The following is a 25,266-nucleotide window of genomic DNA, read 5'->3' as shown; positions in this document are numbered from 1 at the left end:
CTAATGAAACCCAGCTTTCGACTTCACAGTGTCGCAGACAGTACAAAACTGGGAGGAGTGCTGGTACAGCAGATGGTTGTGCTGCCATTGAGAGGCACCTGGACGGGCTAGAGAACTGGGCAGGGAGGAATCTCATGAACTTCAAAACGGGGAAATGCAGTGTTCTGCATCTGGGGAGGAATGCACCTGGACCATCTGCTGGTCTGTTAAAATCATCTCTCAAACTTTTTAAGCAATTTTTCTCTGATCACATATGATCTGACATAAGTGCCATTGCGTGTAGTGTAGGTGAGCCAACAGAAATACAGCGTATTCAAACCTGCTCCAGATATGTGCTGTGATGTTTTCCAGTAATGCGTAGGTCTGGTATTTGTGAACGTGGATCCATAGCTGGAGTTTTCAGAATAGTATTAATTAAGCTGAAGTTGGTCTTAAGTTGCCTTAAAGATTCATTACTTGACCAGTGCATATGGTTGCACCATGTACACAAGGAAAGCTATATATAATTTTATGAAAGCCTTTTCTACCTGGACTGCACAATTTGTGTCATTTAAACCTTCTAAGTGTCTCATATTCAGTAATTGTCTTAATGCTATCCCATTCGTTTTGTGTATGACACTTATTGGTACGTGTACAGATGCTTCTTTGTTTTATGTGATAAAGACCTGCACAATTGCAAAAACATCTTGCATTTGTTTTCTTAAAAATAATGTAATTTGTTCTGATGATACATGCTTTTAATTAAGCAAAGAAATTAATGTCATGAGAGGTATAACGTAGACATTAGATATTTCTGTTAGTTTGCAGTTGCTGATGGTGAAAGTTTAGTTATTTTGTTTGCCAAGAATGACTTGCTGATTATCTTCAGGGCTTTTTTTCAACTAGTTCATATAGAAGTTGATGTAGTAAAAATACTTAGGTAGAGCCTTATGATCCCTAAATAAAGATAATTCATGGCCAATTCAAACACATTCAAGTGTCATTCCCTTCCTGTAAATTTAACTATATATTTAGAAATGTAACCAGATTTTACCTGCATCTTTGTAAAATAATTTAGAAGTTGATTTAGTGAAGATCTGGAACAACAGAAGAAGGAACAGAAAGAGGTTATCTGGGGAATTAATAGCATAGAAACAGAATGTGTCAGGAGTATATGGAGTGTTGTTTATATCAGAAGAAAGAAAGGAATGAATTTAAGTTGCGCATTTTTAAATGTTATCTCCATTGACTGCCAAGGATAGCACTATTAAAAGCACTAATTTAAGACTTGCTTGTTTGTTTAATGTTTTTTAGGTTTCTGAGCCTTTTAAATTACTTCTGAAAGTAGGACCCTAGCCTTTTTGAAAATGCCACCTTTGGTTTTTATGGGGTACTGAATCTTAATCACACCTAGGAAGAAATGTGTATGCTGCGATAGTGCGTACAGATTTCAGTTGGGAATTGGCCTACTCATGCCAGTTGCTGTATCAGTACAGAAAGAAGACAGGTTTTCCTTGAAAAATGAAACTGATCTGGAAGAAAATTTATGCATTTGTTTTCTGTTAGCAAGTTCCCAGCAATTTTCAATTTTATGATATCTGTGTGTTGTGGTTTAACGGGCAGACAGCTGAACACCACACAGCTGTTTGCTCACTCTGCCCTCCTCCCTCCCTGCCAGCAGTGGGATGGGGGAGAGAATCAGAAAAAAAAAAAAAATAAAATTCATGGGTTGAGATAAAGACAGTTTAATAGGACAGAAAAGGAAAGGGAAAAAAATAATAATGATGATGATAAAAGAATATACAAAATAAGTGATGCGCAACGCAGTTGCTTACCACTTGCCAGCCAATGCCCAGCCAGTTCCCAAGCAGCAGTCTACCCCCAGCCGGCTCCCCCCAGTTTATATACTGAGCATGATGTCATATGGTATGGAATAGCCCTTTGGCCAGTCTGGGTCAGCCGTCCTGGCTGTGCCCCCTCCCAGCTTCTCGCTGGCAGGGCATGAGAAGCTGAAAATCCTTGACTAGTGTAAGCACTACTTAGCAACAACTAAAACATCAGTGTGTTACCAGTGTTATTCTCATGCTAAATCCAAAACACAGCACTATACCAGCTACTAGGAAAAAAAAAATTAACTCTATCCCAGCTGAAACCAGGACAATATCCACCCCTTATTCTGTACCATCTACGTCATGCCCAGGTCCCATGCTTTCCAATAAATCACCACCAATAAATCACCAATTCCAATTAATCACCACCACCTTTCCTGTCTTTTGATATATACATGGCAGAGATATGATTGCCTTAATCTATGGGCCTTCCCTATAAAATGTCAGTTGAGTTCATTTAGTCTATGACTTTGGGCTCCATCTGTCATAACAGTCAACAAAATAACAGCCATGTCTCCACCAACCAGCAAAAAGGAAACACGAGCTTTCTTAGATGTTGCGGGTTGTTGGAGAATGCATATTCCAAATTACAGTCTTCACTGAAAGGGTAGTCAGGCACTGGGACAGGCTGCCCAGGGAAGTGGTTGAGTCCCCATCCCTGGAGGTATTTAAAAGACGGGTAGATGTGGTGCTTATGGACGTGGTTTAGTGGTGGACTTGGCAGTGCTGGGTTAACGGTTGGACTTGATGATCTTAAAGGTCTTTTCCAACCTAAACGATTCTATGATTCTATGAATTCTCCATGTGGTCTGGAAAAATTGCTAGCTATTATTTCCTCTTCTAAACTAGTTGTGGAGAATAACTATTAAATAGCATCCACTTTCAAACTAATGCTAGTAGTTCTGATGTCTGAATAGTAAATTAAATTGATAAATTGGTGTTCCTTTGGGAAAATATGTACATAATGTTAAAACACCAAAACAGGAATTGGTAAGTAATCTGAGTTTTCATATGTGCAAAATGCATCTTGCATAATTCTATCTCAAAGTTTCAGTATAATATATGGTTATGACCTTGATAAACAAACTCTTTTTCTTTAATCAGTTACAGAGGTTACGACTGTCGAAGCAATTTATTTTACACTCAGACGGGTGAAATTGTATACCATGTTGCAGCAGTGGGAGTGGTGTACAATCGCCAGCAGAACATACAGCGCTTTTATCTAGGTCATGATGATGACATTCTTTGCCTTGCTATTCATCCCTTGAAGGACTATGTGGCAACAGGCCAGGTAGGATGCATGTTTATCTGCAGTAAGAATCTGAAGTTGTTACTACTGAATTTAGAAAAGCCTATTTTGGAGGAAGGAAGTCCAGTCTACATTTTTTCAGCTGAAGGACTGCATTTCTGTTGCAGATGGAATCATGTTAAAAAAACTGCAACAGAAGTGTTTTTTGCAGTTCTTTATATTATTTCTCATAAGTCTTTAATTGATAGGTTTTTTGAACCTCTTTTATTTAAGAATAGATTCATATTTTTTATTCAGCATTATGTTGCTTCTTCATGATAACAAGTGGAGGAAATGTGCAATTCAAATACATTTTTTTAGTATCTTAGTTGTGAAGTTAGCTTTGTTATTATTACATTCATGTATTATTACGTAACATGAAGTTAGCAGTCATTATTACATTCTGGCATTTCAGTTCCATGCATTATGTTTTTGGGTTATCGCCTATAGCCAAATTATGTGCTGTTTGTACGTGCAACACAGGTATGTATGTTGCTAAAGTATTTATAATGGTTTATTTTATCTTTCGCCAGGCAGTAATTTTAGGTAATTGTTTTTCACTCATGCTTTCTGACAAACATTTCTTCCCATAAATGTTTATACACCAGGTCTTGAAGGTTTGATTTGATGTTTCAGGGTTTTTTAATTATTATTATTATTATCAGTGTTGTTATTGTTATCATTATTATTATCAGTGTTGTTATTGTTATCATTATTATTATATAAATTGGAGAACATGTGAACTGAGATTTTTAATAGAAATAAACCTTTGCTTATAATGCCCGTAATTTGTTTAAAAATTTTTGAGATTAACATAAATTTGCAGGTCAGTTTAGAGATTAAAGCCTTAAGTGTGAAAATTGATTCTATTTAATTTTGGAGTAGTAAAGACTATGAATAAAAATGTGCCTGGATTTACTATATTTTAAAATACCTTATGCTATCAATAGAAAGATAGACTCCATTATATGCTGTTTTATGTATACACATTATATGTTGTTGTATACTACATTACCTGCAGAAATTAGATAATGCAGTAATCAAATTCCCCATGCAACACTGGTTCAGATTTTCCTGATAGTGGACATTACGAAAAGCTTTGTAAACATCGCATACTAAGTTTGCCACAAAACCAGAAATAGATCCTAGTTTTCTTGAGTCCTGCCCCTGGTCTTAAACACAGGAGAGTGTTCTTCTGGTTTTGCAGCCCTGTTTTGTGTACTGAGGTGCAAAACCTTTGGAATAGCAAATAATCTTGTAAATATTGACTAATAATGCTTGTACACAGTTGAAAAGAATAAGCTATATTCCATTTCTTACCAAGTTCTACTTACCTGCTTTAGTGTCATTCTACTGGAGATTACTCCACAGGTATCAGTGCATTAGAATGTGACTTCTAGACACTTGTAATGACACCAGCAGGCAACAGAAGTCACCTTGATTTCTCAAACATAGAGTAGCTTACATACTAGCAATAAAAATAACCTTTTATTTTTAGACAGGGAATGATTGATAGAGAATTGATGGAATAAATATGCCACGGTGCAATCAATGAAGGGCTTCCTCCCCACCCCCCTGAGAGAACTCTAGTTACGTGTGATTAATGTGCCGAAGTTCTTTGGAGGGAAGAAAGCCAGCTGGGGAGTGGAATTTGTAGAGCAGGAGAAGGAATAAATATACTGCTAGCCAGACAGAAGTAATACTAGGAAAATTTTATCACTGTAAATTTTTTCAAATACTTTTTAAAGTATTTGTCAATATTATACTTCTAAACAACCATGTTAAGTAACTGAGAAATGAAAAAAAAAAAAAGGTTATAAATATGTATACTTTCAGGTTGGTCGAGATTCCTCAATACACATTTGGGATACAGAAACAATAAAACCACTCTCAGTATTAAAGGGCTATCACCAGTACGGTGTTTGTGCTGTTGATTTTTCAGGTAATAAGTATTCATTTATTTATTTATTTATTATATACAGTTTTCCTTTTCTGTATGAAAGTACAAGCTAATCAGTTCTAATGAGAAATTGGGAATTCCTTTACACTGAAGATTTTGTATTTAAAATATTCTCTAGTGATCAATGTCAGATGAGAGAGGCTGTCTTAAAGTGATCATTCATTAAAAGGAGCTCCTGTGGAGTCTTGCACATCAGGAATTTCTTTTGGTTATATGAGGCAGGTGCACAGATCTTGACTGTTGTGTCTGCATTACAACTGTATAAGCAAATTTTTGAGCAACCTCATCAGGTTGTGCACTTTTTTTAAATTAAGTCCTGCAAGCCAATTGGGTAGCACACTGATAAATTCAGGAAGTCCAGTTATGGAGTTCTGGGCAGAAACCCAGCCTTTCTTTCCACCTTATACTAACATAAGAGACTTGTCAGTTAAATCTTGTGAGATTTTTGCACCCCATACATTGAATTCCTGTACCAATGTTAAATTTCCTCTTCTCCACTGGCTTCTATTTATTCTTTAATCATTTGGATTTACTAGATAGGATCTCTAACCTCACAGTGAAGATGTGTGATCACAAAGATGAGTAGTTTGGGGTCTTTGATGCTTCTTACCCTTCTTTGGTTCTCGTTTTTCAAGATGTGAATCTCATTTCCCAAATTCTGGCATGGCAATTTCAAAGATGGATACATGTCAGAAAGTCATTGATCACGAGTGAGCACAAATAACTTCTTTCTTGGAGGTTAATGTGCAATACGTGTCAGAGCTTCTCAAAGACTTCACACTATTACTAAGTTTAAGAATATTTCATAAACTTCATGGTGTTGCTTCAATGCTTTCCTGTTTAGAAATGAACAGGGATTTTCAGAGTGAACAGAAAGTTCTCACAGTACAACCTCTGATGAAGGTTTTTATGCAACTGCATCAGCAACTATTTGAACAAAGGATTTGCTACAAACACAGAGGATCTAAGTGCAATTTTTAGACAGGGTAACTTGAAGTCCTAAACTCCATCCAACTGACCACTCAAGTTTAAAAGCAAACAGATGACAGACGTGCCTCTAAGCACGTCATACGATTATTTACCTATACGTGCATTCTTCTTATAATATTTGTGAAGCTGTAATATTGTTTAATATGGTTTCTTATTATTGCAACATAATGTTATCTATCTACTCTCTTAATCATAAATTTATTTTTCTAGCGGATGGGAAACGATTGGCTTCTGTTGGAATAGATGACAATCACACTATTGTACTCTGGGATTGGAAGAAAGGAGAAAAGCTTTCAGCAGTAAGGTAGGAATTTAACTTTGTTTTAAAATTTGTGCCTAGATTTACTCTCAAATGCCAGTAAGCAAAATATATTCATTAAAGAATAACAGTTCTCTAATAAATTCACAGTTTCTGTCACATCAGTGATGCAGGCGATAACATTTAGCACAGCCTTAAAACTTCCTTTGGAAAAAAACCTGAAGCTCTGATAGAGTCAACAAGAACTATTACAGTGACAGCTCAACTGGTGGAGAAAGAAGATGTAGAAGACAGTTTATTTACGTTTATTTGATGTGTTCTGAAATAATTTCTTTAAAACTCAATCCATGCGCTTCTGTTGGCCCTCCCAACAGAATCTGCTTTTCAGATCTTTTTCATCAGAGGCCACGTCTTTCTTGGGACAGTAGTTTGCAGTTGTTTTGCTCAGTTCTCTTTTCTTCAGGGTTCTTTCCTTTTCCTTTCTGAGTCCTGAGCAGCCTGATCTAACTTTGAAGTTAGCTCTGCTTTGAACAGAAGGTTGGACTAAATAACCTCCAAAGGTTAAATATTTTGGAAGTTTCTTTGACTCTGCACAGATTATTTCATATATGTTTATTAAATAGAGTTTTAAACTACTAGATAGAATCTTATTTCTAATGCTGAGTAATGTTTTTGAAACCTTTGACTTCGTTGTTTCCAAGGATCTATTGCTTTAAATAGAGCAGTAACGTGAGTGGGTTTTTCCCCATTCTGTCTGGATTCAGTACGTATACTCTATTGTTCTAGGTAGGTTTGAAAGGGATTTATTATTCTCTGCAGATACAATTTTAAAAGCAGCAACTTCCTTTTTATCCATTAAGTTCATTATTGCTCTTCAATGATATTTACTCTCACTTTCTTTTTAAACACGCTCTGAGTTTCTTATCCACTGAATAGGTGATGTAGATAAAGAAGAGTACTCCTTTCCCAATTACTTGTCAGAAGCCCAGTTAGCCTGGCTTCTCTGAAGACACTGGTTTGGGCCTTTCACATTAATTTTTTTTTTTTTTTTTTAAATCCCCCTACTCTCTGAACCCATCAATCTCACTTAATTCTTCTTTTTTAATCAAACTTTAACCAGTTTATACTGGATTTAGTTTCTGGAGTGTTTTTCCTCCTACCTACTCAGAGGAATTGAATAGAGTTTTTGAAAGCAGCATCTATACTTTGAAGATTACAGTGTGAGTTTGGAAAGAAACTGGTTCATGCTTTTTGCTACTAGTTCATTTAGTGGTCTGACAATGACAGAAGGTAGGAGATTATTGCCACTCTTGAACAGGGGGCAAAATTTAGGGATTAGAGGCTCTTCTGCATTTTAAAGAAAAAAGAGCTACTAGTAAGCATTTCTTTCCTTGCATAGATAGCAAACATAGTTGAAAGCGTTTTTTCAAACTGTAGGACTGAAGCAAGGGATTGGCTTTATAGAAGCATAGTAAGAAATCTAGAACACAGAACAGGTTTTAATGTTTTTAGAAACAACTAAAATTTCCATTTAAAATCTCTATAGCAGCATCTGTTTTATTCTAACAAGAAAAATAGAAAAATCAATTAAAAGGTGAATGAGAATGGCAATTTTATTTTCAAAATGAGAAACTTCTAAATAAGATTTATAACTTTACACCTTTAAGTTTCATTATGAGCTGCCAGAGGTCTCAATGTCATATACCTAAACTTAATGCAAGTATATATCCTTTTGCGAAGAAAACGCCACCTAGTGGAATGCTAAAGTAACGTCATTACTCAGCTGCTTTGGAAACTGAAGGGCAATGAAAACAGAACAGGACTCAGTATGTTTAGTTCTTTGGCTTTTTCCTCCTCATAATAAGTTTTGGTTAATGATTTGGAAGTAAATGTTCACAAGATAGAGAAGGTATACATTAGAAAAAAAAAAACCCAAACGAAAACCTATTTTAAAATATGAATAGTTATATTTTTATTTAAAATATTTTGCTTTGCATTTCAGGGGAAGCAAAGATAAGATTTTTGTTGTTAAGATTAATCCTTATATGCCTGATAAATTGATTACAGTTGGAATTAAACACATGAAATTCTGGCGTAGAGCAGGTAAGGAAACTTTTCAGAATTACAGCATTTTCTTTTACTCTAAAGTATAAATATTGCATCTCTTATAGTATGTTTCATGCATTAAAGGCAAACGTTTTCTCTGTGTATCTCTCTAAGTTAACTTTAGCCCTAGTAGAAATAACATTAATTGGCATTATGGCAGTAGTGGGAATTCTTTTTAAGATCAATTTGCCATGTAACTAGAGCTCCACAAGCAGAAAGGACCCTGGATTTCCTACTGTCTGTTTTTGTGTCTAATAATAATATAGCCCATCTGAAAATGTTACAGAGCTGCTCTAAAATCATAGAAGAGTTTTTGGAAGAAGGACCTTTAGAACATTTATGTTATAGAGAGGCACAAATATAAATACATTTAAGGTTATAAAAATCCACATACAGAAATTCAGACAAAGTATTTGAAGAGGATACATGTGCCGGTTGAGACCTGTTTGTTTAGATACCTCTGTTGAACTTGACAATTAAAAACCAAGATAAAGCAGCTTGCTTTATCTGCTTGAAAAATTTTGAAGAGTGAAAAATCCGTTCCCTGATATTAGTGTGAACTTCGTTGTTTCAAACCTCTAAAACATATATAAAGATGTATGTGCTACAGAAGACTAGCTTACCTGCTAAGAATGTTCTAATTATTCATGCAGAATTTATGCACATCAACTCACATGAGTCCCCGATAAAGATTAGTTGTGGTGAGAAAAGTCTGTGACGAAAAAAATGACACTAGTTTTCTCAGTTCTGGCTCCAACAGAAATTAATCAAGATTGCCTGAGAGCATGCTGTTGACGTCTGTATAAATTATTAATTTTAACAATTGTGCTTGCTATCTATAGAAAGAACAAAGTGTGTCAGAATATTTACTGAATGAATTACTGTAAATTCTGTAGAAAGAGATCTTAACTATGATAAAACCCTGGAGACGGTGATGTTGAATAAAGAAGTGAAATTGTTTAAAATGCTCCTTTTCTCTCTGGCATTGCTCAGTCAGCAGGAATCAAATTTCTCTAGTGCCACAGCCCATCTGTGCGAAACTGGCAAGGCAGTCACCGTGAAACACACTTAGCAGTGTTAATGTGAGGAGCAGAGTATCAGTGCATCTTAACAAATGCCAGGTGTCTGCAATCTGCACTAAAGCAGGTGCACTCAATGTGAGAAGTGACACCAAAGTATATGCTTTGGACTAAATTTTCATCAGTGCCAAGCGATGGCAGAGAGGTTCAGAGACCTTGCCTCTGTAAGGACGAGAACAGTATTTAGTGTCAGATCCTGAGGGACTTCTGTGTTATACCACATGAAGTTTCTCTGAGGATTGTGAAAATTGTAAATCTGACTTTCTACCTAGAAGTTACTATGTGTTATACCTGTCAATTCTGGATATGGTATTTTAAAGAATTTTAAAATTTATATAGCTGTAACATTTCTTTTATCCAGAGGCCCGTATAGCAAACCTCTAAAATATAATCAGAAATCCTCTCACTGAAAAGGATGGGATGTCAAGATTTAAACTTTTTTTTTCTTTCAAGTTAATTTCATTAGGAATTTCTATGAACTGTGTGGTAGATGTTAAGTTTTTTGTTTAGATGTGAGTTTACAAATGCACTTTCTCTTTGCATGTCTATGTGGGTGTATGTACATATGCAAATCCAGATTCAATTAGTGAGTTAAAAGTAAGTTAGTTTTTTTTCTTGAAAGATGCCAAATAGTACAAAACTTTCATTTTGTGAAAACTCTTCTCAGGCTCAGTTTTTTGGGGAGCATGGGTGAACCAGAAGAAAAGGACTTGTTGCTCTGGGTAAGGTTGTATAGTTTTTGGAAAATAATTCTAAGCAAACATCTGATGACTTGTTTTTGGTTTGAACCAGGCGGAGGACTAATTGGGAGAAAGGGCTGCATAGGTGCATTGGGAAGAACCGATACAATGATGTGTGCAGTATATGGCTGGACTGAAGAGATGGCGTTCTCTGGAACTTCCACGGGGGATGTGTGTATTTGGAGAGATGTGTTTCTCATAAAAACTGTCAAAGCACATGATGGTCCTGTGTTCAGCATGCACGCATTGGAAAAAGTAAATAAACTGCTCGTTGTTTTTTGATGTCTGGACAAAAAAGTCTATTAAGTTAGGCCTTTCCCAAACTGAGGAATCCATGGCTTTATTTCCATTACAGAAAAGCCTTGCGAGGTCCAGATTCAAAATAGTGTTTTATGCATGTCTCTAATTCTTGTTACGTAGCATGGTGTTTCTCGAACCCTTGTGGTCCAGTGACATCTTTTTCAGTAATTTTCATGACCTCTTACTAAAGAAATAATAGTAACTTATAATAAGTAAAAGTACTTTTTGATTTAAGCATCTGTAAGTTTAATGGAATATGTGAGCTTGTGAGAGAGGAAGATGATCATACTTACTATTTTGTGCTGTAATTACCATCTACTAGTAGAAGCATTCAGTCTGTAGATCTCTTAAGAACTCTTTCCTGATTCTCAACTTCTTCTGACTCAGGAAAGCCTTTAAGCATGTGCTTAAATAAGAACTGATGTTCCAGTTAGATTACTTGTATGTTTGAAGTTATGTATATGTTTGTGTTTTTCTAGGTTAGACCAAGTTATTCCACCTTCTAATATTTGAGTTTCATTATAGTAGCTTTGGACAAAGCATGTGTTATTCATATTGCAAGAACTAAGTTCTCCAAAGGAAAGTAATAATGATTTCAGTATTAAGTATACCTGTTGCTTCATTAAATAGCTGTAAATAGTTTTTGAAGACAGAATGGCACAAATATGCATATATTTGAACAATTTAAGCACTAATCAAAGTTTTGTGAGTGGTACTAAGTTTGGCTTGGAATAATGAGGTGAAGTGCCAAGGGGATACTGAGGCTAAATATCAAGAAAAACATTTCAGTATGTCAGTTAAATTATTTTTCTAGTATAGTAGGAGCTTATTGGTTAGAAATTTTACATCCAGACTATGTACATGGACTGTACAGAACTGTGCTGCTTTCATCAGGAGAAGAATTCAATCATTTTGTTGCTCTTGATCTTTTCATCTCTAACATCTGTAGTTCTGTACATTACAGTGTTGTATATAATCCATTTTCAGAATCCATTGGTAGAAATCACTGAAAAATTAAGGAAAGATAATAATTGATTATAACTTGTGATTTCCCCCCTTCCCCCCCACCCCGCCCAGGGATTTGTCACTGGAGGAAAGGATGGGGTAGTAGCTCTCTGGGACGATACCTTTGAACGTTGTCTCAAAACCTATGCCATCAAAAGGGCTGCTTTGGCCCCTGGGTCTAAAGGTAACATAGACTTTATCCTATTTTTTATTCTATTTAAAATACTTTCTTTAGAAAACTCTTTCTGTGGAATTGCTTTCCCAAGTAGGAGGAAATCCACATTTGACACAACGAACACTAAAAGTTATTTTTTTAAAGCTTTATTGATTCTAAATAAATCACTTTTCTGTTGAGAGGGGAATGGTATGTTGTAGTGTGTGTTTGCACATTTGGTGGGCGCAGATCATAATATTAACCTTATTATCTGCCTGAATTAATTGATTTAACCTTGAGTCTCTTACCACCCAGGTGATTTTTTTTTTAAAGTGGCAACCAAAAAGCCTATTATATTTCTAATAATGAAGTATCTTGTCTGATTTTTTTTTTGTTTTGGAGGAAGAATGGAATTCAGAATTGTTAGTTTTATAAGGCATTAGTACATTTTATGACTTAATTTTCTGTAAATGCATATATTTTTTGAAATTATTTAAGAACATTTTCATTCCTGTTACTCCTATTTCTTCCATTTATTCTTAATCTTAGTGCTGATTTACAGTTTTCCCTGTTTGACATTCTGGCTAGCCTCTTCTCTCCCCACCCCCTGGCCCCAGCCTTGAAATTGCATTTACCGTGTTTTAATATATATGGCTTGATTTTTCAAAAATCATGAATGGAAACACCCATTAACTAAAACATTCTACTACAGAGATTCTCATTCTCATATCTGTTTAATAAAAAACTAGATTTGACGGTACCATAAATGCTAACAATGTAGTAGTATAGTCGATACTTCACATCCATATTTTTTCACTAAGATTGCCAATGAGTCAGGCTGATTAAACTTCAGAGATACTAGGTTGAGAAGGTAGATTAGTGTCGGTTGGGTAATTGCTAAATACTCCCAAATGAATCTATACACATAAGTTCTTCCATGCAGGAATATGTTTTTACTTGTTCACTACTGAGTATCTTTTTCTACAATGAGAATGTAATGTGCATATATGTGAAAAATCTTCTTTAAGGCACACTTGAGAATCTTCTGTCTTCTAACATTTTAATGTTCTAGGTCTCCTCTTAGAAGATAATCCTTCTATACGTGCCATATCTTTAGGACATGGTCATATTTTAGTGGGCACAAAGAATGGTGAAATATTGGAGGTGGATAAAAGTGGACCAATAACTCTGCTGGTTCAGGTACATGTTAAATATCAGTCAAATATTTCATACCACAAACACTATTTTATTTCTCAAATAAAGACTGTTGTGAAATAACAAGCATTTTAATTACTAGTGAAGTTAGCGAGTTACTATCACTTCATAGATTTTTAATGCTAGGTTAGACCATTATGACTCTTTAATGAGCAAAACAGATCACAGAATTTTGTGTATTACATTGTTCAACAAGCTCATCCTTTCAAACAAAGCAAGATCGTATTTCTGGTTTAAAAAAAGAAAAAAAGTGTGTGAAACGGTGGATCCTCTGCCAAATTCCTTATTAACTTTTTCTAAGTACTGATTACTCTTATTATTTTTAAAAGTTGTCTCCTTGAGGTTTATTTTTAGATTTTCTTCGTAATTATGTAAAAAACATTTCATTTTTTTTTGCCATATCACACAGACTGCGTTTCTTAAGCCTGACTACAAAACAGATTTTTTTACATCATATAATCATATGATTTTCTTTCATACTTAAATAAAAATCTGTGGCTCTTTAATTCACACTTCTGAGTGGCCAATGCAATATGTAAAGAACTAGATTTTTTAAAGAATATATTAGAACCCAAGGTAAAGAAAAAGTCTAGATCATAGACTCCTAGAATAGTTTGGGTTGGAAGGGACCCTTAAAGGTCATCTAGTCTAACTGCCTTGCAATGAGTAGGGACATCTTCAACTAGATCAGGTTGCTCAGAGCCCTGTCCAATCTGACCTTGAATGTTTCCAGGGATGGGGCATCTACCACCTCTCTGGGCAACCTGCTCCAGTGTTTCACCATCCTCATTGTAAAAAAACTTCTTCCTTATATCTAATCTGAATCTACTCTCTTTTAGTTTAAAACGATTACCCCTTGCCCTATTGCTGTTGGCCCTGCTAAAAAGTCTGTTACCATCTTTCTTATAGGCCCCTTTTTAGTACTGAAAGGCCTCAATAAGGTCTCCCCGCAGCCTTCTCTTCTCCAGGCTGAACAACCCAACTCTCTCAGCCTTTCCTCATAGGAGAGGTGTTCCATCCCTCTGTGGCCCTCCTCTGGACCTGCTCCAACAGGTCCATGTTTTTTTTTGTACTGAGGACCCCAGAGCTGGATGCAGTGCTCCAGGTGGGGTCTCACCAGAGCAGAGGGGCAGAATCACCTCCTTTGACCTGCTGGCCACACTTCTTTTTATGCAGCCCAGCATCCAGTTGGCTTTCTGGGCTGCGAGAGCACATTGCTGGCTCATGGCTGGCTTTTCATCCACCAGTACCTCCAAGACTTCTCCTCAGGGCTGCTCTCAATCCCTTCATCCCCCAGCCTGTATCAGTACTGGGGATTGCCCCGACCCAGGTGCAGGACCTTGCACTTGGCCTTGTTGAGCCTCATGAGGTTCATGCAGGCCCACTTCTCAAGCTTGTCCAGGTCCCTCTGGACGGCATCATGTCCCTCAGGTGTATCAACTGCACCACTCAGCTTGGTGTCATCTGCAAACTTGCTGAGGGTGCACCTGATCCCACTGTCTATGTCATTGACATAGATGTGTGTGAGGATTATTTCTCAGGGAAAAGTTTTCTCTAGTACTAATTACTATAATTTGCACTGTTACTGTAAGTAAGAGCAGGGTGAATTTTTCTTCAGGTGTCCTATGTTTCTATTCAGATATTTCTTTATTATCTTCTAAAGATATGCATGCTCTCTCTCTGTTGTGGTTTTTTTTTTTTCAACTTCCTTAAATGTATTATTTCATATTTCAATGTAAAATACAAAGTCATCTGATTCATTGTGTCTTTTCAGGGTCACATGGAGGGGGAAGTTTGGGGTCTAGCTACTCATCCTCATTTACCTATTTGTGCCACTGTAAGTGATGACAAAACCTTAAGAATATGGGATTTATCTCCTAGCCATTGTATGTTAGCTGTTCGCAAATTGAAGAAGGGTAAGATGCTTAGTATGAAAAAATATTTAACTGAATTCAGTTGACACTTACTAGTATTATGAGTCTTTCAAAAGCAAGACTGAATAAATTCCTTTCTTTGCTCAAATTATTTTATTGATGCTATGTTCATGCGTTATGTAGCCCTTAAGCTAATGAATCTGTGTGAAAGATTTCTGTGTAATACTGTTCTGAAGATTATTTGCAATTGTAACATATTTAAGTCAGTGAATTTACAAGAAAAGTTGAGCCAATTACATAAATCTGCCATGTTGCTTACAGTATTGCAAGCTTTTTTGAACAGTGGAAGACTTTGAATCTAGAAATTATTGGAAGAAATCTTAGAAATAATGTTGAATTTCTCTTCTTTGTGAACATTAGAAGAATCTGGAATGTCAAGGAAAGAGAACAGTCATAAAATTCTTACTCGTCACATACTATATAACTAAATTCTATTTTGACAGATGGAAAATCTGTTGCAAGTAAAATCATATAAGGAGAATTTTTTTAGGATTAGGCCAGACTGGCCTTAACAAGCTTTTAATGATATGTATGCTTTGCTAGACAAAGGAATACAATAGGCTTTATCTGTTTGGCATTCAGTAAAGCATTTTGATCCAAACCTTATAGGAAGCTTAGTTGAAGATGATTTGAATTGATAAAGTTAATGTAAGAAGAGTCATCAGCTGGCACAAGCAGGGATTAAACAAGAAAATTTCAAATTGGTGAAGTCTGCTCAAATCTTAAAGCTGATATTTCTTAATATTTTTAAGAGTAGTTTTGGCAGAAAAATAAGGACTGTGATGACTTAATTTGCTGATGAGACACATTTTGAGATGCTTTGGCTATCTTAAAGAGCACCTGTGTACTGTACAGAAGGAGCTGGATACTTTTGCAGACTGCAGTAATGGAAATGAGATAATATTTGGTAATTAAAAAAGGCAAGACTCAATGACTATAAGAAAAATGTCTGTGTAGCTGAGGAGTAACTGAGGAGCAGAAGTCTCAGGATGTTCTAGCTGATTGCAGGATGACAATTGTGTGCTATGGTGAGTTATTTTTCCCAGGACATATTGAAGTATTCATGTAATTTACAAGAGACTAATCAGGATATTTTTGGTGTACACTTCTCATCTGTGTTCAGCTAAATGAAATTAAACTGAAAGTTGAGTATGGAGAAAGAGGAGCTACAGGATAATGAATGAGAAGCTTTGTGGTGGAGTCAGCTAAATAAAGGAACTGTCTACAAGTTAATCAGAGGAACAAATAGTAGGGAAAAGTATTTACACTAGAGGAAAATTCTGGCATGGAAACAAATCTATATAAGCTGACCATAAATAAAGTTAAGACTGGAAATTAAACTGTTTCTCAAATGAAATTCGACATGTTTATTAAAATGATTGTATGACATAGTGACCATGATAGCAAATGATTGGATTCTGTGAGTCCAGAAGATCTTTTCCAGCTATGTTCTCCTTACCAGAGCAAATGGTAGCAAACAACTGGCACCAGATACTAAGAAGGAGAGAAAATTAAAAATATAGACAATAGTGATTAATCTGCATTACTAATGTAGCATGTATGTCAATTAATATGCAAATAAATGAAATCTAAGATTCTGGGATTGTGTACTTGTTGATTTGCCAATAGCTTCTGTGTGCTGTCACAGATGTAGAGTTTGGAAATTATCTTGGCAGCACCTAAAAAATTTCATTAGATGCTATACTATAAGAATAACTTTCCTTTACTGCTAGAAAAATAAATCTAAAAGTGGGATTATGCACTGTAAATGTACCTGAATGCCATTTCTGTGTTCCTCATAGGAGGTAGATGTTGCTGCTTTTCTCCTGATGGAAAAGCATTAGCTGTTGGTCTCAACGATGGAAGTTTTTTGATAGTTAATGCAGATACCCTGGAGGATCTAGTCTCTTTCCAGCACAGGAAAGATGTTATTTCAGAGATCCGATTTTCTCCCGGTAAGTGATTTAAAATGAAGATTTTTATATCCAGGTTGTTCAAGCAATCTTTATAACCTTTGAAAGATAAAAAAAGTAGAGATTTGTAGTACTCCTTTACATGTAACAAATAAGTCAGCAAGACTAATATTAACTTTTTGAAAAATATTGGGTATGAAGTCCTGTGTTGCTCACTTAAGGATTAGATTATTGGAATAGGTTTGCTCATAATATTCTCCTGAATGCAACAGTCAATTTTAAATCATGAACACCGTCAGCCTCCCTAGGTACCTAGGGTTCCACTTCATGAGCTGCTTAAGTTTGGCTCTTCACCAAGGTTACTGTTAGCTAATGAGAATGCTTGAAACACATGTGTCGGAAAGTTCTGGTGTCTTCTTTTTTCTTCTTTTTCTCCTCTACAGTGCTTAGCACTCCCAGTGAGGCTAGTTTTTTTCAAACAGTACAGCTCTTATTTAGGAACTCAAATGTACGGCCTAAACTAATAATACTACTTCAGTGAAAATACTCTTCTGGAGGAGAAATTTAGTGCAAATTACTGATACCAATTCTCATGCAACATGACCTTCTGGTTACTTAAGCCTTACCACTCTCCGAGTGCAATAAATGTTTAAAATGTCATCAAATGGTTTTTATTGTTTGAAGATGTAATGATCTAATCGTTGTATATTTCATACTGATTTTGATTATGTGATATGAACATTAGTCTGTTGGTGACTATGTATAAATCAGCAAGCTCATGTCAAAGAAATCTGAGTTGCATATAGCTAAATTCCAGAATGTACTTCTGTTTAATGTACAGAGCACTACAATTTTTGAAAATGTCTTGTGTTTCTACTGATGTGTTTTAGGAGCTGGAAAGTACTTAGCTGTGGCATCCTGTGACAACTTTGTAGATATTTACAATGTAATGAGCAGTAAACGAGTAGGAATCTGCAAGGGAGCCTCCAGCTATATCACACACATGGACTGGGATGTAAGAGGTAAGTAGCATTCATTCTAAAAATCTGCTGGAAGATTGATTACATTACATACTAAATACTGTACATCCACAGTATGAATTTATGGTATCACTGACAGATTTGTTTCTTCAGTTTATGAATATGCTCACAGCATCTGAATAAATATAAAAACATGATTTTTACTACTATTTCTGAATTGAGAAGTGCAATTTGAAGTAAAATAGATTGTCGCTAGATCGGTTTGTCTTTTTCTTTTTACACCTGTGTTTATTGTTTGACTTCTACTTCTCGAATAACGTACTGCATAATGCAGTTGCATGTGTAGCTCAGGAACATGTGTCCTTGTTGTCAAAAGTAGCAGAAAGACTGGATTTCCTGTCTTCCTGGGTCTTAATACATGATTAATTTAAATACTAACTTTAGTCCTGTTTCATACAAAACCAAGGCAGTGTAACTGTGCAATCTATTAGTTCCTGCTCTTATTCCTCTACATAATCACTTTTGAAACACTCCAGTTTAATTTGAAACAGTGTTATAAGTTAGCTTCTTCTGAGAATTTTGAAAACAGAAAGAGGACAGAAATGTTAATGACAGTTTCTCTCAGAGAAGAAGTAGTATAAAGGCAAGCAGAAGTCAGCTGCTTGGAAGCAGCCATTGGCCAGGCAGCATATGTGCTTCTCAATCCCAAGAGCACATGCGCACTGGTCAGCTAGTTGTCACAAACAAGCTCTGAATTAGACCCAGTACATTTTGTCTACCATCTGATGGGACAACCATAAACAGGAGAGAAAAGTGATGCGTTATTACAGTTTTCAGAGAGAGGAGGAGGGACTGTGAATGCAAGGGGTCAAAGGATTCAGATCTTCAGAAGCCCATACTTCCAGATCCGCTGTTTATGTATGCAGCTTTTTCCAGTGGAAGCAAATAATTTGTGTGATGCTGTTAGCAACAAAAATTTCAAAATAACCTTTTTTCTTTTTTTTTTCCCTTTGTACAATGGAATCTTCTATTTAATGTTAATATACAATTTGTAATATGTTTTATAGGGAAGCTTTTGCAAGTCAACACTGGTGCTAAAGAGCAGTTGTTTTTTGAAGCTCCTCGTGGGAAAAAACAGACAATTCCTAGTTTGGAGGTGAGAAGATAGAGTGCCTTCTTAATTCGTTTGCAAATTAGAGTTATGATACAACCATCTATACCACATAAGAAGGAATGATGTATAAAACTATAATTTTAATTGGTCTGTTGAAAAAGGTTCTGTTTAGGCATTTGCTGTCCTTTATCCTTTTTTGCAACCTGTTCAATTAGATAATGTAACCAGAATGATAAAATATATTAGGGATATCACATTTGTCTCTTCTGTTAAGAAATGGACATTTGGCTGACTTGTGCGCTCATGAAAATCTCACTGGACATCTGTATGCCTCTTTTGGTACCTAAACACTTCTGAAAACCTGTTGCAGATTACTTAGCCCTAACCTTGCTGTGGTAGACCTTATGTCTATCTTTACATAACAATGCAATATAATATACATAGGCAAGTGTAATATATTGTAGCTATAATATTTATTTGTTTTCTCAGACATAGAGCATTGTCATAGGGCAGAGAGTGAAAATGGATAATTTTCAAATAATATTTTCTATGAGATTGAAAGGCAGTGTTAAAAAATTTTTCTGGCTTGGAAGGGCAGGTAAGGTCAAAGTGTTTTAAATACTTCTAGAGGTTTTGGAAGTGGAAGTTAATAGAGGTAAAATTAAGGGTCTCAAATGAAATCCTGAATAGTCAGAAAATAAGTGGTTAGTATGTTAAAATATTATCTTTTAGATGTGACGTATCTTTCAGTATAAGGACTTTTTCTTGAAATCAGATACGGAAGAAAACTGCCTGGGAAGAAGCAAGCTCTGTCTCAAACAGGTTGTTTTTGTAGGTAGAAAAGATTGGCTGGGCATCGTGGACGAGTGTTCTGGGCTCTTGCTGTGAAGGAATCTGGCCAATAATTGGTGAAGTCACAGATGTAACTGCTTCATGCCTCACTAGTGATAGTAAAGTATTAGCCACAGGAGATGATTTTGGATTTGTGAAACTGTTTCGATACCCTGCTAAAGTAAGTAGTTTTCAGCTGTTCGTGGAGAAAGTTGAGTAATAAAACTGCCTTTTCAAAACTGTAAAAATTCATCACTCAGAATAAAATAATGCTTTTATACTTTTGTCCTTATGATCAAAGAAGGCATTCAGTATTACACTGCAATTTGCAATGCATTAAACTTTCAGTTAGTAAGAATGGCCATTCCAGGTCAGACTGAAGAGCCATCTCATGTAGTGTCCTATCACTGACACTGGCAATTGCTTAAGAAAAAACCATAAGAATGGGAATGGGACAGGCACTGTCTAGTCATATCTTAGGCATTAATATCTTCAGTGTGGTTTTTATCAGTGTTGGTTTTAGCCCCTTAAGCTCTTGTTTTGGAAGACAACATTTCTTCCTCACCTTCATTTCACTCATGATTTTATAGACCTTCATTCTGTCCAACCTCAGTCATTTTTCTCTAAGATGAAGGGCTTTAATATTATTTAATCATGCATCATAGAAAAGCCGTTCCAGAAGCCCATTATATTTTTACTTTTCTTCTAGAACCTTTCTAGTTTTCCTGTATATCTATCAGTAAATATGTCTTCAATTTTGAATATTTTGCCATGCTAGGGATGGTAACAATGCACAAGTATTGACTCAAAATATTCTATGTGCATTTTGTTCTTAATCTGTTAGATTATTTTCTCTTTTAGGAAAAATGATCCGGTGTTTATTGCTGGAATCTGTTTGTGAACGAATTCTTGCATGCTTGTTATGGAAGTATGGTTAACATTTCATGAAGTTGCTGTAGGAGAGGAACCTTGGCAAATCATGTGATACATACAAATGCAAAACAGCTGAAGCATAAACTGTAAAGAAGTTAAGAACATGTTGTTGTGCACTGGCAACTCACTTCAGTTTTATCTAGCAGACTGGTTAAATTTGATCTGTGCCTTTTCTTCTCCCTTCTTAGGGAAAATTTGGAAAATTTAAGAGGTATGTTGCTCACAGTACCCATGTAACCAATGTCCGTTGGACCTATGACGACAGTTTGTTGGTCACTGTTGGAGGAGCAGACACCTCTTTAATGCTGTGGACTTATGAAATGGAAGGACATCGGGACAGCAGGCAGTGTGACAGTGAAGAGTCTGATCTAGATTCTGAAGAAGATGGAGGTCAGTAATAATTTATAAAACTAGCTGGATTATGCTATCTCAAGAAGACTTTGTTAATGAAACACTGCTAATTTAGAAATAATCAAGTTTTATATATGATTGTTTTAATCTTAAATAGTGAAGATGCTTCAAAAATGTTAAGTAAAATTTCCTTTTGGGGAAAAGGCTGATAAACTGTTGTGAAGAAAATAATGAAGTGTTTGACTTACTGCTTTGAGCCAGAGTATATAAAAAGACTCCTGACATCTTTTAAATGAAAATATAGTAAATGCCAATTAGAGGTAACTTCCAAAAATCTATATGGAAAAATACATTCATCACAGCTTAGATTTGGGCACTAATTCTAATGGAATTATGTTGAAATCTATACAATGTGAGATCATAGTTGTCTTGATGTTACAGCATCTGTTTCCATAACATTAAAGCATAGTAGATTGAGGTAGACTGATGTTCATATATGGAACAATCTATTGCAAGATCATAATATCAATAGTTATAAAGTGTTACATTTCGTAGAACTAACTTCTGTTGGGTTTGCCATACTTAAGGTTTTCCTTTTCATGTTATAATTCCAAGGGTTCATGAGCCTCCAAACTTGTTCTCTCTGCTCCCAAGTGCAATTTTTCCTCCTTGTCAATTCCTCAGTCTTCAAGCATTTCTAAACTATCACTGCTACTCTTTAAATAGTTCTGTGTAATAAATTAACTTCAGTTTTCACTAAAACCTGCTAAATGACCAAAGCGACACTTTAAATATTAGAGGCATATTAAACATTCATTGGAGAAGTATTTTTATGCACTTTCTGCTTAAAAATATTGAAGACTACATCCACAAAGTAATTTAATTGCCTACAGGGGGACTTGGTCAACTTTAGCTTTCTGAATCAAAAATTGCAATCTTCAGAGTTTTTCTTCAGCTTCTGCTTGTGACCTGTTAGCACATCTTTGCCCAATAATCTTCCCTAGGCTCTGGTGCTTTACACAGAACCCTCTTAAACTATATGTTCAGAAATACTCTAAAAGAAAGAGAGGTCTGTTAAGCTTTACAAGAAAAGACATTGACATCTTTTTCCACAAGTTTCTCTTCATCAGGTCCTATTAATTTCAGTTAGAATTAAGAACTATTCATAACGTTGGCATTAGTAGTCTTGATCTTTGAAAAAAATGGAGGGTAAGTAACAACCCTGTCACTGTTCAGCCTTTTTGCCATGTTTACTGTACTAAACATCATCTTGATGTGCCTGACTGTCCCTAAGCATTGTGTAGGAACCCTGTGCAGACCAGTAGATTCCATCTACAGGTTGGATGGATCCTGAAATTGAGAACAATTGAGAACAACCTGGCGCTAAATCTTCCAGAACTTAACAGCAGGTGTCATGTAGCGAGGTCCTTTGTTAGTGACCATGAGTTAAGGCCAACCAAACAGAAATGGGGTAGCTTTGAATGTCCCTTGAATCTTTGTTAATCACTTTTTCTACAAAGATATTGTTGAGAATTTTTTTCTTGGAATGTCTTTTATTAACAGTGTTCATCATTATTGCCAGCTACTTTCTTCCTGTTGTGTATTTATGTTACTAGTAATACACGGTATAATTGTTCTTGTAGTCCAGTACGTTGTTGAAAGCTGCACAAATTATGATTTTAATTTTTCTTCTGGTATCTTATTTTGTTTTGATACTGTTCACTCTGATTTTGTTAGGTTATGACAGTGATGTGACAAGGGAAAATGAAATTAATTACACCATCAAAGCCTTATCAACAAACATTAGACCGATGTTTGGAATTAAGCCTCATCTGCAACAAAAGGAGCCAACCTTAGATGAAAGGTAATTGCTAAATTAGAATTCTAGCCAAGAAAGCAATCTGAAAAGATGATTAATAGTAAAACATAATTATATTGGAATATATATGCATCTTAAAAGGTTATGTATAAAAAGAGTGGAAATATTTCTTTGGAGGAAAAAAACCAAACCAGTAACTTAAGAAAATCTTGCCTAAGGACTAGGCTGTATCTCTCTTTCAGAGAGCACAAAAGACTACAAATGTTGTATGTATACTTTTATGTTGGGGGAGTTTCTTGAGATAATTGAGTTATTTGCTGGTGTTTGATAATATGTTCTTTTTGAAACTTAAGTACCGAGTGGTATCTAGTGATGGCATTATAGGCGTGAATCTGTACAATTGTTTTATTGAAAGACGGCTCTCGATTCTTTGTTTTTGCCAGCAAACTAATCTGACTAATTTAGCTGTAATTTCTCCTTGCATTGTTTCTGTCTCCAGATAACTTCCACCTTTCTTTGAAAAATTCTGTCCACAGTGGTTCTGCAGTTTCTATTAGTGAGTCTTGGAAAACAAAGTTGATTCCTTTGCAGTGTTAGTTGTATTGCTTGGTTCACTATCGTATGCTTTAGAAGAGAAGGGGGTGGGGAGCAGAGTAGAGTAAGACCAGCAGGTAAATTAGATGTGAAATAAGAAAAAGAATTTATAACCACTAGAACATAATCTGCTGTAGAATCTGCAACTGAGCACAGGACCCTGAAAGTTGTTGCTTGTTAGCAAAATTGACATGGACAGTGTATGTGAGGGAGAAGGAAAGGATTCCTAACATGAGACACTGGCGATTGAGGAACGCTAGTATTAAAGACAGGGAAGTGAGGAAAACACAACACGGTATAATTAGGAGTAATGATATACAGAAATAGCAGATTGCACACGCCTCTATCTGCAGTGAAGCTGATAGATCTGTGATGTCCTTGTTGAGAAATGCAACCTGACATTTGTGGTAGTTTTGGTGTCTTTTGTTTTCAAGTTGTGTTGCTGAAGGAGAGAATGGATGCCTGCATACAAAGCTGTGGCTCCCAGTCTTGCATTTAAAATGAAAAATGGTCTTTCTGTTTATTAATTAGATGTATTTGATGTGGAAATGAAAAAGAAATAATGTGCATGGTATCAACATCTTGGATTTATATTTGGTCTTGTTAATGAAAGCTGTGATTAAAGGGTTTTTTTTAATGAAATTCTAAACCTCTTGTATTTCTTTCAATAATTGTTTCTGGAAGCTGAATGAGTTGTGTTTTTCAGTTTCAAATAAAATATTAAATAAAATTAATTCTGTAACTACGTTCTGATTCAAAATGCATGAAGGTTCATGAAAGGATTCCATTGTCTGCATTGTTTAAAAGTTGGGGCCCGAAAACTTCAAAGAAAAGTTTTTGTGAAGAATAAAAACAGAATGTGTGCATTTTAACTTCTGTTTTGCTGAAGTTAATATTGTGTAAGACTGGTAAATGTTTTAGCAAGTCTACTTTCATAGATACTAATTTTTATTTTATTTTTATTTCTCTTTCCTTTTGCTTCCTATGAAGGCAGGGGGTAGTGAGGTAAGTTCATCTACACAAAGTCCAAGATCAAACGCATTTTAGTAACTTAAGCTGCTTGAGAAAGTAGTTATACTTTGAAATAGAAGTGAAGGCTTTAACTCTTTACTATTAAATAGGACCTTGTTAATGGGTAGAAAAGGGATAACAGGCAAAGAATAAGCCCAGTTCTCAGTCTGAATAGACCTCAGCAGGTGCTAAATAGAGTATTTGGGAGGAGGTGATCAAATCTCATCCTCTTTTCCTCAGTGCTTTGGAGTGGCTAAGGAACAGCTTGACTTAAGTAGTTATAGTCAGAGAGCTCACCTCACTGCTTGTGGACTTCTGTAAGACTATATCAGTGTTGGTGCAGAGGTCCAACATGGAATAAAAAGTGCAGGGAACATGTTGCAGAGATACCTGAAGTGGCTATACAACCAGTATCACCACGTCTGCACCACTGTGTGGGAGCTAATAAAGCTTCAGGGATGAGAGGAGCAGTATTGACTTGGCTGCAGCGTTTTACCAGCACACCTATACTACTTAAGGATCTGAGCCGCTAGTTCCATATAGCATTAATATGATATGCAGAGTCGCTAGCTTAGGTGCCTACATTAGGTAATGAGGTTTTGCACATACTCTATTTAGAATATATGCATACTCAAAAACATGCTCTTACATTTGTAGCACAACAAATTCTTAGGCTGTAGGCCATGCTTCAGACTTGTAGACTGAGTTGCCAGGACACTTGGGCCTACACTGGTTAAGAAAGAAGCAGCCTTCTCATACCTACCTGGACCCTGTTTCCACAATGAAATCGCATCCCTGTGGTGACAGATGATAAAATTGTTA

The 25,266-nt window shown here is 35.8% G+C and overlaps 1 protein-coding gene across 6 annotated transcripts in view; it reads left to right on the top strand.

Moving 5' to 3' along the window:
- EML5 (EMAP like 5) overlaps positions 1 to 25,266 on the top strand; it is a 117,531-nt gene that overhangs the window by 53,863 nt on the left and 38,402 nt on the right. For 5 of the 6 annotated variants that reach the window (XM_087747471.1, XM_087747470.1, XM_087747469.1 and 2 more), the window contains 14 exons: positions 2,973 to 3,159; positions 4,993 to 5,098; positions 6,317 to 6,410; positions 8,368 to 8,468; positions 10,343 to 10,545; positions 11,668 to 11,779; positions 12,822 to 12,949; positions 14,739 to 14,880; positions 16,701 to 16,853; positions 17,702 to 17,833; positions 18,859 to 18,947; positions 19,741 to 19,917; positions 20,858 to 21,059; positions 22,758 to 22,884. In XM_087747471.1, coding sequence (XP_087603597.1) covers positions 2,973 to 3,159; positions 4,993 to 5,098; positions 6,317 to 6,410; positions 8,368 to 8,468; positions 10,343 to 10,545; positions 11,668 to 11,779; positions 12,822 to 12,949; positions 14,739 to 14,880; positions 16,701 to 16,853; positions 17,702 to 17,833; positions 18,859 to 18,947; positions 19,741 to 19,917; positions 20,858 to 21,059; positions 22,758 to 22,884 — 1,953 coding nt within the window. Of the gene's footprint in view, positions 1 to 2,972; positions 3,160 to 4,992; positions 5,099 to 6,316; positions 6,411 to 8,367; positions 8,469 to 10,342; positions 10,546 to 11,667; positions 11,780 to 12,821; positions 12,950 to 14,738; positions 14,881 to 16,700; positions 16,854 to 17,701; positions 17,834 to 18,858; positions 18,948 to 19,740; positions 19,918 to 20,857; positions 21,060 to 22,757; positions 22,885 to 24,423; positions 24,439 to 25,266 lie in introns of all 6 variants that reach the window. The other variant, XM_087747474.1, reaches the window with a different exon arrangement.

The sequence above is a fragment of the Nipponia nippon genome, unplaced genomic scaffold (genome assembly GCF_047370975.1).
Source record: "Nipponia nippon isolate SJK-2023a ecotype South Korea unplaced genomic scaffold, ASM4737097v1 scaffold_11, whole genome shotgun sequence".
In the NCBI taxonomy this organism is placed as follows: Eukaryota; Metazoa; Chordata; class Aves; order Pelecaniformes; family Threskiornithidae; genus Nipponia; species Nipponia nippon.
Note: the sequence above shows the minus strand (reverse complement) of the source record. Positions and strands in the feature narration are given on the sequence as shown.